Source organism: Diabrotica undecimpunctata, chromosome 9, assembly GCF_040954645.1.
Source record: "Diabrotica undecimpunctata isolate CICGRU chromosome 9, icDiaUnde3, whole genome shotgun sequence".
Lineage (NCBI taxonomy): Eukaryota > Metazoa > Arthropoda > Insecta > Coleoptera > Chrysomelidae > Diabrotica > Diabrotica undecimpunctata.
Genome location: NC_092811.1, coordinates 11,686,297 through 11,702,073, shown reverse-complemented (window position 1 = coordinate 11,702,073; position 15,777 = coordinate 11,686,297). Strand labels below are relative to the sequence as shown.

The 15,777-nt window shown below is 34.5% G+C and overlaps 1 protein-coding gene across 1 annotated transcript in view; it reads left to right on the top strand.

The window, feature by feature from the left end:
• Nucleotides 1-13,564, top strand: part of LOC140449533 (fatty acid synthase-like) — a 70,016-nt gene extending 56,452 nt beyond the window's left edge. The window contains exons 22-26 of the mRNA XM_072542736.1: nt 3,765-3,947; nt 4,102-4,358; nt 6,729-6,959; nt 7,721-7,957; nt 13,422-13,564. Coding sequence (XP_072398837.1) covers nt 3,765-3,947; nt 4,102-4,358; nt 6,729-6,959; nt 7,721-7,957; nt 13,422-13,529 — 1,016 coding nt within the window. The 3' untranslated portion in view covers nt 13,530-13,564. The remainder of the gene's footprint in view (nt 1-3,764; nt 3,948-4,101; nt 4,359-6,728; nt 6,960-7,720; nt 7,958-13,421) is intronic.
• Nucleotides 13,565-15,777: the final 2,213 nt, after the last annotated feature.

The window sequence follows — 15,777 nt, the reverse complement described above, 5'->3', positions numbered from 1 at the left end:
CGCCTGACCGTCCAGATAAATTTACTAGAACACTGTTCATTGTACTACTGCCTCTTGTAGTTACTTTGTTGATGTGTCTTTTTCTGTTTTGGTTGCTTCTTTCGGAGGGCATGTGTGTGTCCTGCTTTAGGTGTCTATCACCTCTTCAATACCTCGCCTTGTGGGTTTTGGCACTGGGGTTGTTCTGTCTCGCTGATGGTATTGGCTCGTTGGATGCTAATTTTTGCGGAGGAAATAGCTTTCCAGGAAAGTCAGAGGTGAAAGATTTGGTGCTAAAATGGTTCTTTTTAGAAATTATTTTTTATCAATGATTATGAGTGATATATGACTGAATTTAAATATATAAATTATTGTAGGATGAATTAAGATGTAGTGTTGAGGGCAGCTGGGACTTTATCCTCCCTATCATCATCATCATCACCATCACACAACCCTTTGCATTCACTGCTGGATATAGGCATCCCCCATTTTGTCCAATGTGCTCTATCTTGAGCACTTTTCATCCAATTTCTTGAGATAGTTAGTCCAACGAGTAGGGGATCTTCCTCTACTTCTTTTTATTTCCGCTAGGTACTAGGTTTGCCATGATATTTGTTTTGGAGATGTTTATTTTGAGACCCACACTGGCACACACTACCTGAATTTAATGTAGTATTATACATATCTCCTTGAGGTTGTCCGAGAACAAAACTATGTCGTCTGCAAATTTCAAATTTGTTAATCTTCTACCGTTGTTCCGTAAACTACCAATGTTCAGGCCTTTCTTTTCCCAGTTAAGTTTTTTACAAGCATATTCTAGTACTGCGGTAAACAGATAAGGTATCACCCTGTCGGACTCCTCTGCCGATTGGGATATGATCCGTGTTTTTATGTAGTTTCACCGACTTTCATCGACCGAGTTGCGTTCTTGTATGTATTGTAAATTAACCTTGTATATTGGTAGTCAATGCGGATGCTTATAGTGCATCCAGGATTTTGTCAAATTCTACCAAGCCAGAGCGAATGGTCGATTGTATTCGATAGTCTTTCTTTTTACCGTTTTGATGCTCTGTAGGTGATCATTTGTTCCAAATCCAGTACCAAATCCCGCTTGCTCTATTGGCGGGTAGAAATCAAGTTTTTTCTTACTTTTTGTACAATAGAATTACCTCATGTCTTGTCTAACAGCTTTGAATACTTCTTTATTTAATTTTTGTAGGTTGTCGGCATACATAGACTATAGTGACTTACGAATAATAACAAACCTCTACTGGAATCCAAGAGCACAAATCGTAATAGATAACGAACCCAGTCCAGAAATTGAAATCAGATTAGTATTTAATGTATATAGTGAAGCCATATTTAAAGAAGCATTACTATCTCAAAGTGAAGGAATAATAATTAACGGAAGATCTGTTAACAACATAAGATATGCAGATAACACCGTGGCAAGCTCTGCTGAACAACTCCAATTACTGCTAAACAAAACAAACAGTTTCTGTGAAAAATATGGACTAAACATGAATATAAAAAAGATCAAATACATGACAACAACAAAGAAAACAAATATACCAACAAACATACATTTGGGAAATGTACCGATAGAAAGGGTTGATAAATACAAATACCTAGGAACCTGAATTTCAGACAATAATGATCAAACAACCGAAATATGAGTAAGGATAGAAATAGCAAGAAATTTGCGTTTGTAAAAATGAAAGCAATTCTATGCAACAAAGACCTTACATTAGAACTGAGAGTGAGAGCACTGAGATGCTAGGTATTTTCGATACTGCAATATGGACATGAAAGCTGGACATAAATAAGTTACAGTCCATTGAAATGGCTAAGTTACAAGAAGAGGCTTAGAATAGCATGGACACAGAAGAAAACTAACACGACAGTATTGCGAAAAATGGGCAAAGAATACAAAATAATAAACACAATAAAAATAAGAAAGTTACAATATCTGGGACACGTAATGAGGGGACAGCGATATGAACTGCTAAAGCTGATAATACAGGGAAAGATAAGAGAAGGAAGGAGTATAGGAAAAAGGAGAGTGTCATGGTTGAAGAATTTAAGGGACTGATTTAAATGCAGTTCTATAGAACTCTTCAGAGCAGTAGTAGATAGAGTAAAGATAGTGATGATGATATCCAACCTACGATCGGGAGACGACACCTAAAGAAGAAGTTTGTCAGCTTTAGTTTTCGTCTCGCTTCTCATTCTATCCTCCCTAAAGACAAAGTATTGTGCAATGGGATCGGGAAACCACAGAAAACCGATCCCTCTTTGTTCGTGGCTGAGTTCGAAGTGAACTATTTAGTTGTTGCGATAATTAAGTGGAGTTGCATTCAGGATGTCGATATATTCATCAAGGAGATCGTTGCTGGCTGAAGCCAGCAGTTTTGTCGGGAAGAAGGGTAGTTTTCTTTTGGAGTGTCTAACGAATACATTGCCAAAAGATGAGCAGGTAGTTTTGATTATGTTGTGGGCGCCTCTTATAGCCGGTGACGGTTTATTTATAACGTCGATGGTTAAGTGGCGTTTGGGTGGAAGTGGGTTCAAAGATTCTTGACGACGGGACTGGATTGGGGGACATAGTTTTTACCAAGTTCTGACAAAATTCTAATGTAAACGAATCCCATATTTCTTGCAATTTTTCCTTTAATTCGTTGACGAACCTGGCAGGATGTTTTCTCTACGCTTTTTTCATTTCGCGCCACAATTCTCTATCGGAGACAAGTCGGAACTGTTAGAAACCCATTCCAGAAGTGGTGTACCATGGTGCTCAATCCATTTTAAACTCTTTTTTGAGTATGACAACCTGCGCAGTACTGTTGGAAGACAAAATCTTCCGCTGATGTTAAATAGTGTTCCATAATCGGTAAAAGAGATTCTTCTAAAATAATCAAATATTTGTCCATGTTTACAATTTCATCGATAAAATGTAACTTTCCCACACTTTTAGACGACATGCTGCCTCAGATCATCACAGATGCAGGAGATTTGACTTTTCTCTTCAGACAGTCGGGATGAAAAGATTCATTTTTCCTGCGAATGACGCGACTCCTACTGTCTCCAACACACACTTCAAATCTGGACTCATCACTCCATTGTATTGAATACCATTGCGACTGAGTCCAATCTTCGGTTATTCCGGTTATTCCCCTTCGATCTGCTTCGGTTATTTTATTTTTTCGTACATTTCTAGGTTTTGTGACGACCGAACCTGTAGTTTTGTATCTTCTGACTATATTTCTTACCCTATAGCGTGCCAATTGCAACATATTCGCGATTTCTGAATTGGATTTTCCAGAATTAAAAAATCTAATAATGATTGAACAAATTTTCTCATTTTAGTGAATTTTTTTTATTGTTGAAAATAAATAAAAAAACATAAGGGTATTTTTAATGTTTTGAATGAATATTAATAAAAATGCCATATTAATTAATATGGGAACTTATAAAAACATTCAGAGAATAATTTGTTTATGGTAATCAACTTAAACTGCAAATTCCATAAGTGGGTCAACTGATATGGGAAGGGGCTCGTATCTAGACTATTGTCTAAAGCCTAAATATACTACATGAACAACACGGTATTTGTAATATTTTTTAATATGTTTTCTATATAATTTTGGAGTTTTGTTCCCTTAAGAGTTATTTTTAATAATGACCCTTCTTAGTGCGCTGGTTGAAGGCTGGAAATTTTAGACTAGTTGTATTTATAAACTGAAATCAAGATTTCGTAATAATAATTAATTGTTCTCTTTTTTTAGGATTATGTTACATCAGAGCACCTGATTATCCTACATACAATATTAACGTCAACACTGAAGAAGGTGTTAAAGATGCTATAGTTTTTCTGGATAAGGTTTTATGCTACAAAATAAGTAACCTGTCGTTAAGAAGAGATACACAGCTGGAAGAAACACAAGGATCAGTTAAAAGTGTTATAAAAGGTGAGTGTTGATATTCCGGTGATATATTTGTTAATATAAGTTCTCCAAAATTATCTTACAATTTAAACAATGATATATATATATATATATATATATATATATATATATATATATATATATATATATATATATAATTAATGTATATTCGTTCTAGATGTAACTCAGCTACTTCCAAGTGAACAGGAAGTCATCCGACTGCAAAAGAACGCGTCTGATGAACCAGAGTTCGTACAAGTACTAACGGAGGGACCTCTAGAGATAAGAGAATTAGCACCCCTCTTTGTAATACCTGGATTAACAGGTTTCGCGGAATTGGAGCAAATGTTAAAGCATATATTGTACCCAACGTTCTGTGCCGTTTTGCCGTCTAAATCTTGGTCGTTGGACAAACTCGCTAAAGTTTGTGCTCAAGTAAGTACATTTTTTTTATCAATTTAAAGAACTGTTTATTATTTTTTAGCAATAATTTAACTTCTGTAAATTTTTGAACCAAATACATTTTTGAAATCAGTATTTCAAAAGCTTTTTGAATGAGGTGTCACATGATGTACTTTCCCATTAAAAAAAAAATTAAAGTTATGACTGTCACCAGAAGAGGGATTGCGTAAAGTTCGAAACATTGATGCTATAATATACTTTGAATATTTTAAAAATCGTCTTGTCCGAGTGTTTTGCTTACGTGCTAAAAATCCTATTCTTCTTCTTCCTTTTTAAGCAATTCTTCTTGATTCTTCTGGAACGTGTGCTGCCTATCGGACAAAGAAGAGCCTCTTTTACGGCTTGGATATTTGATCTGTGATCTAGAATTCATCTCTTAACTCAGTGGTTTCTTGCAACTTTTTGTCATCTCCTTTAGAAACTCAGAAATGATACTGTTTTGTTGTCTTTTAAGTTTCTTATAGGAAGGAGGTAAGGAACTAATTGCAATTGTAACTAAGCTTGTGGACAGTTGTTTACATCAGGGCAAAGTCCCTAAGAGCTGAAACAACTCTAAAGTAATCTTATTACACAAGAAAGGTGATAGTCGAAAATTGGAAAACTACAGACCCATCAGCCTACTGTCACACCTGTTTAAAATACTCACCAAAGTCATAACTACTCGACTAACAAGGAAATTAGACGAATACCAACCATATGAACAGGCAGGTTTTAGAAAAGGCTATTCAACTTCCGATCACCTGTTAACCACAAAAATATTAATAGAAAAATGTAACGAATACAAGTTTCCAGTTTTCCTAGCATTTGTAGACTACGAAAAAGCTTTCGATACCATAGAACACACGGCCGTAATAAACGCAATGCAAAATTGTAGAATAGACAGCAGCTATATTAACTTAATAAAAGAAACTATGAACCAAGCTACAGCTACATACTACCTAAATGGAAATAAACACACGAACCCTGTACCATTAAACAGGGGAGTCAAACAGGGAGATACTTTATCACCCAAACTGTTCACCTTAGTTTTGGAGGACGTTTTTAAAAACCGAAATTGGAAATATAAGGGAATAAACATCAATGGCCGCTACCTCAGTAATCTACGATTTGCAGATGACATAATCCTGATAGCTACTGACCTACAAGAACTGCAAACCATGCTTTTAGAACTACATACCGAATCTTCTAAAATAGGACTGAAAATGAATTTAAACAAAACAAAAGTCATGCACTCCGAAGACACCGTGACAATAATAAACGATAAAGTTATAGAAAAAGTTGAAGAATATATATACTTAGGACAAAAAATAATACTAAATAGGGAAATTCAAACTGAAGAAATAAAAAGAAGAAGAAAGTTAGCTTGGGCAGCATTCGGTAAACTGAACTATATACTCAGAAATCAACAAATTCAATTACATCTTAGATCTAAAGTTTTTGATGTATGCATTATTCCGATATTAACTTATGCGGCACAAACATGGACAATCACAAAAAATAATATGAATATACTTAGAGTCACTCAACACGCGATGGAAAGAGCAATGCTAGGTATATCACTTAAGGACAAGAAAACAAACACATGGATAAGACAGAAAACCAAAGTCACCGATGTGGTGCAAAAATTATTAAAGTTGAAAAGGAAATACGCTGGACATGTAGCTAGGAGCGATCTAAACAAATGGCACAGATCAATTTTAACCTGGAGACCATACCAATACAAAAGACCCAGAGGCAGACCTCCTATGAGACGGACAGATGATCTGAAAAGGACTGCCGGGAAAAATTGGCTACAAGTAGCGTACAATAAAAAACAATGGAAAGGAAGACTTGAAGAGCTTATGTTCAGATGTGGACGTGAATGGCTAGACGAAGAAGAAGAAGAAGAAGTTTCTTATTATAGTTAACATTTCTTCAATGGGAAGTGCTTCTGGTACTTGCATTTGTTAGCTTCGACCTTGATCTTGATCTGCATGTAATCTATTTTCGAAATATTGGGCATATTTTTCTAATTTTTTATCAAATGCATCTAATCGAGTTTCCCCTTTATCTTTATAATATTTTTTGATATTTTATGTTGGGTTCACTCTCGTTTTATTTCTTAGTAATGTTTTTTTTTATTGTAATATTGTTTAACTTTGAAAACCTCTTAAACTAAAAACATGATATATCTTTTTCACTTTATAATACTTACGGAAGTAGGTCAGAACTAGTAATGTTAAAATCCATACCTTTTATTCTCATATACCTACGACTTATAAATCCACATGTTTAACACTTTTGATTTTATTTGTATCTTTTAAAAAGAGTAAAATTATTTCATACCATATTTTTATTTTTCAGAGGATGTCGGAAATATATTCTGGAAACGATTACAACATTGTAAGCATTTCAACTGGAGGTGCTTTAGCTATTGAAATAGCTAAAATATTATCCAAACAGAACAAAAATCTTCACCTGTTTTTCGTCGACAGTGCGCCAATGCGTATTCAACAAGGGCTGGAAGACATCGGGGAAGGCCAACAGCTAGAAATTAATTTATTGCGAATAATTTTCGACATTAGTGACCCAGAGGTACGTATTTGCTACGTAAATAAAAAATACAGCAATATCATTTTGACAGCAATATTTTCGTATTTCTACCTTGTTATATTTTGAGCATTTTCGTAGAAAAACGATAACCCAGAAAATAAAATATGTCCATTGTGTTACAAGAAAATAGAATGGAGCTAATTTGCTACTATGTCACAAAAAATAAAATGTGAATTACTGCATTAATCTTTGAATTTATTACAAAGATCTTATAAATTAAAAGAAAAAGATAATGGAGAATATTTTATTGTAGCTTATATAACTAAAAACTTAAGCATCTTTTGGTAAATTGACAGTTATATTCGAATCCAGGATGCCAACAGTAGGAAAACACATACAAATACATTGGGGCGAATTTAACCGCCTAAAATCAAAATTTTTTAAGAAATAGAGTTAAAATAATTTAAAATCTATTGTAAATTTAGACAAATCTATATAACAGCGGTACCTTCTGTGCATTTGCTCGTATAAGCTACTTTTTAAAAGTTTACTCATATATGGAAGTAAGATTTGATAATTATTGATAATTAAATCGCCCAGCAGAAAATAATCTCATACTAATAAAAGACTACTCCATCGCTCTACTAGATAGGCATTTATAACACCGCCGCGTCAGCTGTGTTGCCTACATTTAGACTCCAAACTCACATAAATCGATATGTAATGTTTTCACTTAAAATATTTTTATGACTATTAACATGTATTTGATATTTAAAATATTTAAAAATTTCTATTGATTTTAGATTATTAAAAAGCTTACCAATAGTTCAAACTTGGAGTCGAGAGTCCAAATGCTGCTTAAAGACAGAACTGATCTTAATGATAAAAACAAGAAACTTTTAGAACAGGGCTTACCTGCCATTAAAGATTATATCGAAAAGGTTAAAGCATATAAACCTGATAATGAACCAATAAATGCGAAACTACATATCTTACTTCCTGAAGACTGTAGTGCTTATGAGAGCTTTGGATTGTCTTCGGTAAGTATAAAATATTAAGTAGAGTAGTGATAATTTCCATCCATAGTTAATGCGTATTTTTTTATAAATTAAACAATGGAAAATATAATAGTTTCATTATATTTCAGTTTCATTATAATAGATCAGTAGTCTGATCATCATTATCATTATTATGTAATAGGTAGTACTTGTTAGTTATGGATTATGTGCAGCAATATTAATGAAGTAAATCATTAACTGTTTAGACTGTGTATTGTAGTAGTTCCATAAGTATTTCTCCATTTTATGATGTTGTTCCATAACATGATCTGCTGACATGCTTGTAGCTCTCTTTTCTTTTCTTTTTTATCCATGGTGATAGGTACCTACTATTATATCATCTTGTCCACTTTTCCCTATATCTGTCCACTTTTTCCCTATATCTACGTTTTTTCTTGGAAGTCGTCTGTTATAAGCCGCTTGTACTACAGGCAAGTAGGGAAACAGAACTTTATCAACAGAATTATTTCGTCTTTTGATTATTACATAGCTTATATGGGTAGGATCAGCTATACATACGCTCTCCATCAGTGCCCAGTAAAGCTCATATTTGGCCCTGGTATTGGGGAACTTAATTATTGACAGTAAGCTCTGCCGAAGATGCATTATTATGTTGAGGATTAGCCTACAGAATTTTAATTGGAGCTATTAAAGCCTCTGATCGACTTGAAGGATACCTTTTTTAAGTCTGTAATATGTCGTGACTTAAAATGAGTAGCCCTCAATGCTTTGTAAGAACTCTCGTCGATTAAGAAGACTAGAATTTGCGTATCCTCTGCCGATTCTTCAATTGATCGGCAGATTTGTCAACCAGTTTTACAACTTAAGGTCTTCTTCTTTTTCCTTCTTGTATGTAGGCTTTAAAGCCTGTTTCTTCTTTAATATTAGCCTTCTAAATTGTTTAAATTATCGCACTCGTGCTTTTTGGACTATCCTATCCTCTGCCATTCTAGGAATGTGTTTGTTTTATTCCTGTTTCCGTTTTGTCACCCATCCATTTATGTCTTCTATATTGCATGCTCTTCCTATGTTTTCGCTTCTCTCCCTATCCAACAGACTTTTTCCTGATATTCGTCGTATTTTCATCTCTGTTGTTTCTAGAAGTCGTCTCGTTTTAGGTGTGTCAGGTCTTGTCTCCACCGTGTATGTTAATATAGGCCTAATTGCTATTTTATAGATTTTTATTTTTGTGTCTTGTCTTAAGTGTTTGTTTTTACAGATTGTGTCGTTAAGAGATCCCGCTGCTTTACTTGCTTTTAAGCTTTGTTGTACTTCTTCTTCAACACCTCCGTAACTAGTTATATCTGTTCCCAGATATCTAACCCTTGCTTTCTACTTTATTATTTTCCCATAAATTTCGATTTTACATCGTAGTGGGTATTTAGATGTTGTCATACATTTAGTTTTTTTCTGCTGATATTATCATATTGTATTTTTTGGCTGTTGTATTGAAGATGTGTGTTAATCTTTGGAGCTCGTCTTCTGTCTCGGCGGTTAATGCGGTGTCGTCTGCATAACATAATATTTGGATTGCTGTGTTCCCCATTCTGTAACCATGACCTTTACGTACTGCTTGTGTTATTTCGTCCATTAAAATATTAAAGAGAAGTGGGCTTAACGAGTCACCCTGTTTGACTCTGCTTTGTACTGGTATACACTGTGTCAATTTTTCATTTATCTTTGCCTATATTAGATTATGGAAGTAGATGTTTTCGATGGTTTGTATAATATTGATTGGAATGTTTCTTTTATACAGTAGGTGTAAGACGTCTTCCACTTGGATGCGATCGAAAGCCTTTTTAGGTCTATAAAACTTAGATATGCTGGTTTATTGTATTCGATGGCCTTTTCTGTGATTTGTCTTAGTAGAAATACGGCGTCTACGCAGGATTTTCCGGATCTGAATCCCTGTTGTTGATTTGATAAAGTTGTTAGTTTATTGCTTTTGTTGGTTAGGACTTTTGTGGTAAGCTTAAGGGCGGTGTTTAATAGATTTATGCCTCTATAATTGTTGGAGTCTTCTTTATATCCATTCTTGAACATTGGTATCATTATACATTATGCAACCGAAGAAGCAGCAGAGGAAGAGAAGGAAGAATTCTATGACCCCCTAACCCGATTATACACGGAAGCCCCAAAACATGACATCAAAATAATATTAGGGGACTTAAACGCAAAAATAGGCAAAGAAGAACACATAAGGCCGGTAGCTGGAAATCAGAGTCTACATGACATTACCAATGACAATGGTTCAAGGCTGATTGAGTTTGCAGCAGGGTGCAACATGATTATCAAAAGCACCCAATTTGCCAGGAAAAACATATATAAGGTAACATGGAGATCAAATGATGGAAGAACGAGGAACCAAATTGATCACGTATTAATTGATGGGAGGCATTCCAGTAGTATAATAGACGTAAGAACTAGACGGGGACCAGATAGTGATACAGACCATTTCCTAGTAAAGGCCAAGCTCAGAACTAGAATCTCAACACAAACAACAGACAAACAGATGAAGATCGAAAGATGGAATGTGTCTAAATTGGAAGAAGAAGAGGGAAAGAGACAATACCAACTAGAATTGAGAAACAGATTCCAGGTGTTGGAAACGAAAGAAAATGAAAGAGAAAATATAGACCAGAAATGGCACTCCATTAAAACGATCATTACAGAAACAACAGAGAAGTGTATAGGTCGGAAGAGAAAAGCAAAAAGAAATAAATGGTTTGATGAAGAATGCGAGGATACCTTAAAAGAAGCAAACAAAAAAAGAATCGACTACCTAGCAAACCCGACGGATGAAAAGCGTGAACAATACAATAGAGAGAGAGCCTTAGCCAGAAGAACAGTAAGGAGAAAAAAGAGACAACATTTACAACAACAAATTGAAAAAGTAGAACGTGAACACAGAAGCAAGCAAAATAAAAAATTCTACAAAGAAGTAAGACAACATAAGAAAGGTGCATATATAAGAACACCGAACTTTGTGAGAGATAAAAATGAGCAAATGATTACAGCTGAAAATAAAATAATCGAAAGATGGGCTGAATACTTTGAAAGTCTTCTAAATGTCCAGGTAGACGCGGATGGAAATAAAGCAAATTGTGAGTACCAAACGGCCGAGATAGAAGTACCCCCGCCAAGCCTGGAAGAAATTATCACGGCGATAGAAACTCTAAGAAATGACAAATCCCCGGGACTAGACAATATTGATGCAGAACTGATTAAAAAGGGAGGGCATGAACTTAGAACTAAAATACACCAATTAATGAAAGAAGCCTGGGAACAAGAAATAATGCCAAAAGAATGGAGTGGCTGTATTATCGTGCCGATACATAAAAAAGGCAGAAAGGATACATGTGGCAACTACAGGGGAATCTCACTAATCGGTACTACATATAAGATATTAGCTTCAGTTGTACTAAAACAATTACTGCCATATACAGAGGAAATTATTGGCGATTACCAATGCGGCTTTAGGCCTGGAAGATCAACAATCGACCAAATATTTACTATCAGACAAATGCTAGAAAAGTATTGGGAATATAATAAAGAAGTACACCAGATCTTCATAGATTTCAAACAAGCATATGATTCCATAGATCGCTTAAAACTGTGGAGTGCAATGATGGAGTTAGGCGTACCAAAGAAGCTGACCATGATTGCGCGAATGTGTGTCAACAATTCCTTTGCACAAATTAGAATAGGAGGCAAAACTTCAAAGGCTTTCGGCATAAGCACCGGACTCAGACAGGGAGACCCGCTGTCCCCATTACTATTTAACCTAGCATTGGAATATGCAATGCGAAAAATCTATACCAGAGTCAAACTAGACATAACTGCCAGAGGAGCAAAGATTATTCTCGCATTTGCAGATGATGTAGATGCAGTAGCACAGACAACACTGGAAGTTAAGGATATAATATCGAACTTTGAAGAAGCAACACTAAGCGTAGACCTGAAAATAAACGAAGAAAAAACTAAATACATGGTCGTATCAAAAAAGGAACGACAGCGAATAAGACAAAACATTACCATAAACGACCATAATTTTGAGGTGGTCAAAGAATTCAAATACCTAGGAGCAACAATTACCAGTGAAAACACAGGAGAACGGGAGGTTGAAATACGAATACTGGCGGGGAATAAATCATTCTTTGCCATTCAACATCTAATGAGGTCAAAGCTTCTCTCAAGGCGTGCCAAAATCCAAATGTACAAAATCATAATACGACCAGCAGTGACATATGGAAGTGAAACATGGACATTGAGAAAGAAAGAAATCAATAAGCTATTAGTATGGGAACGCAAAATCCTGCGAATTATATATGGTCCTTGCAGGGACAGCGTGACAAATGAATGGAGGAGCAGATACAACAATGAAATAGAGACTCTATTCGGGAAAGGAAACATCGTAAGATACATAAAAGCCAATAGATTAAGATGGGCAGGCCACGTGGTACGGAGTGATGACGACAGACTGATTAGCAATGTGTTTTGGGAAAGACCAGATGGTAGAAGATCGACAGGAAGGCCTAGAAAAAGGTGGAAAGACGCAGTCAGGGACGACCTGGAGAAGATGGAAGTAAGGCCATGGGAAATAATAGCACAGGATCGGAATCAATGGAAGGCAATAGTAAACGCGGTAAAAACTCACGAAGAGTTGTAAAAGCCAATGATGATGATGATCATTATACTGTTTCTCTATGCGTCTGGTATCTTGCAGTTTTGTCATCTATAGGGTTATACTTTCTCCTCCGTGTTTTAGAAGCTTGTTGGTTATTTCGTCTGATCCTGGTGACTTTCTATTTTTGAGTAAATTTATGGCTATCTCTATTTTGTGAAAACTGATTTGCTAACTTAAAGTCTTGATTTTCAATGTTTCTTGCTTTAGTCCTTTTTTCGGGAGTCATGTGTTCATCCTTTCTGATCTTCCGAATTTTTTATAACCAGTCCTAAGGTCGTGATTTTGTTTCCTTAATCACATCCTGATAATTGCTTAATCTGTCTCTTTCTCATCATTTTGTTGAGGCCCCCATGTCCAATTAAAAGTCTCGTGAATGATATCGAAAGTTTCCTCCATAAAGGCATAATAAACAATAGGATCTCTTCTAAACTATAGAACAATATCATATTGGTGTTTTGTCCAAATCTTGTTTTTGTTTGTTTTACCTTTCATTAAAAATGTCTTAATGTCTTAAAAGCTTCAGATATCTGCAAAAAAATTTTTGACCTTTTTTTAACCAGACTGGGCTATAATAATTACCAGTGAATGTGATTAATTCTTGTATATTTATTGCCTTAAACTAGCTATTCAGATTATGTTAATTTCCATTTAATCATACTTACCGTAACGCATATATTTTTACGAACAGTTTATATTTCTTGATGAAAAGATATGTAGATACTTTCTTAACGACGAAACACTTAATATTTTTTATTTTAGTACTTTACGAGTCTGCCGGAATTCGCACAATTCGATGGAGACCATTTGAGTATTATTGCCAGCTACGATGTCTGCGAATACATCAATAAACATCATTATCAAGATTAAATTTAAATGATAAAGTAATAAAGACATTAACTGAACCGAGTCATGAGTTTTTTTATAGTAGTAGTAATTAAGGCATAGGGTAATGGGCGGCAACTGGACCCAGAGGTGCAACTATAAATGCATTTAAGTTTTTTGCTATTGGCTGTACTGCAAGAATGTTCCTTCCCCCAAAACATTAATTCTAACCTTCATAGTACTTTTGGTTCCTGTGAGAAGTCCAATTTAAATTCGTAGTTTTTTTTATGGAATCAACGTGGCGTGCTTGTGATTTACATTATTGTTTTGATTATCAAGGTAAGTGTTTTACCATATATTTTAGTGTAAAAGTGTTGATTATTATTCTACTAACAATGTTTAAATTAGTTTTGTATGCTTATCTTATTAGTTTTGAGGTTAGAATGAGTGGTCCAGTTGCCCCGAGAGCTTTTGCTCTTTCGGATTTGCCAAATTTTGCAAAATTTGCCAAATGCTGCCCATGTCAGGCCCATGTGTTTGATTGTCTCTGCTTATTTTGATCTCGTGTCCCAGATATTTGTAAGTGTCTGTTTGTTGGATGGTATTATTGTCTATAGTTATGTTTCCACTCATTACGACATTTGTCATAAGTTTAGTTTTCTTAAAGTTTACCTTTAATCCTGCTCTTTCAGATAAACTTTTAAGCGAATATATCATAGAAACTGTATCTAGTAAGTTATCTGCGATTAATACAACATCATCTGCAAACCTTAGATGATTTAATCTTTCTCCATCTTTGTCTGTAACTTTGTTATACATTTTGATTACAAATGTACATATTTAATTACCAAATAATCACTTAAGTTTTGTAACACTGCGTGCTACAATGATATATGCAAGGCCAGAATCGCTCACTGTCGAATAGAATTGGGAGGGGTTTTCTTAAACATATAGAAACTATATCGTATCTTAAATCCAAGCACAATTAGATAATATGAAATTATAATTTATTATTGGACGCCACATATTGGTTTACAAGAAAACTATTCTTTATTATTTCTTAGTAATGAACAAAAAGAAAACATTAAAAGTTATGTCATCCCAAAAGGATACCAAAATACCATTTCATGTTTACATTACCATAAACAAAAAAGCTTTGTATCGTATTAAATTAAGAATTAGTTATAAAGAAAATGAATATATATATATATATATATATTAACCCCAAATTTCGAAATTTGTTTACATTGAAAATAATATTGTTATTTATCAACTAGAAATAATGAAGAAAATAAACCTTTAAATAAAATTAGAACACTTCACTATATTTTCATTTTTTGAGTTCATAATTATTTCCGTTGTCTTGAAAGTAGGTATAATAAAAATTGGTACAACCTTAATCTGCTCTGTTTCTTTTCTTATTTAATCAGTCAACCAAATAAACCATTGATTCGGCTACGTCCTATATCAATCCACCACCATCCTAGATAAGAGGGGTTAGGTATTCCATAAAAAGATACCGCTACTGGGCCATGATCTGGAATAACTCCATACCAATACTATCTTGCGACATGTATTAGAAATATATCAGCATTATAGCCTCTCCAAAAAGGGTCTAAAAAAATAAATATCTATCTGAAATATGGACAAGAAAAGGATTTCTAAGCTCACCTCTAAATGAGACCCACTTTTGGAAACACGTCTTAACGGTTGGACGTTCTTAAGAGAAAAGAGCGAGACGCTATCATGGCGCCTGATTCTGGGCGTGAGTGACAAGGTGATGAATGTGCTCATCTACCGGATATATTTGGGAATTACAGAAGAATCCTTGAGTCGGCTACAGGTAGGTACTTGATAGATAGATGGGGTTAGTAGTTTTATTTAAAAAAAAATAATCGAAATTTATAATGATTTTCTTTAAAATCTTTTGAAACGGTTACAGTTTGTTCTGTAATTTTGACTAAATTGAGTTAGTTATCATAGAAGATGTATTTCAATTATTCATATTGTTACATTGAAATTTAATTATTTAAAGATTGTTAAAGTATGATAATATTAAACACATCAACTAACTTTGATATCTAAAATTTAAAAAATTTTAGAGACATTCATTAATACAGTAGACTCCCTTTATAACGAGAACTGAAATGGCAGACTAATTACTTCGTTATAAGCGGAGGCAAGGAACCGCAGTTCTATGGCACAACAGGAAAACACTCACTGCACAATGAAACAAGCGAGAATGGGGAGTTTTTGATAAATTTTGCCACCAGTAAAAACATGGTTATAAGCT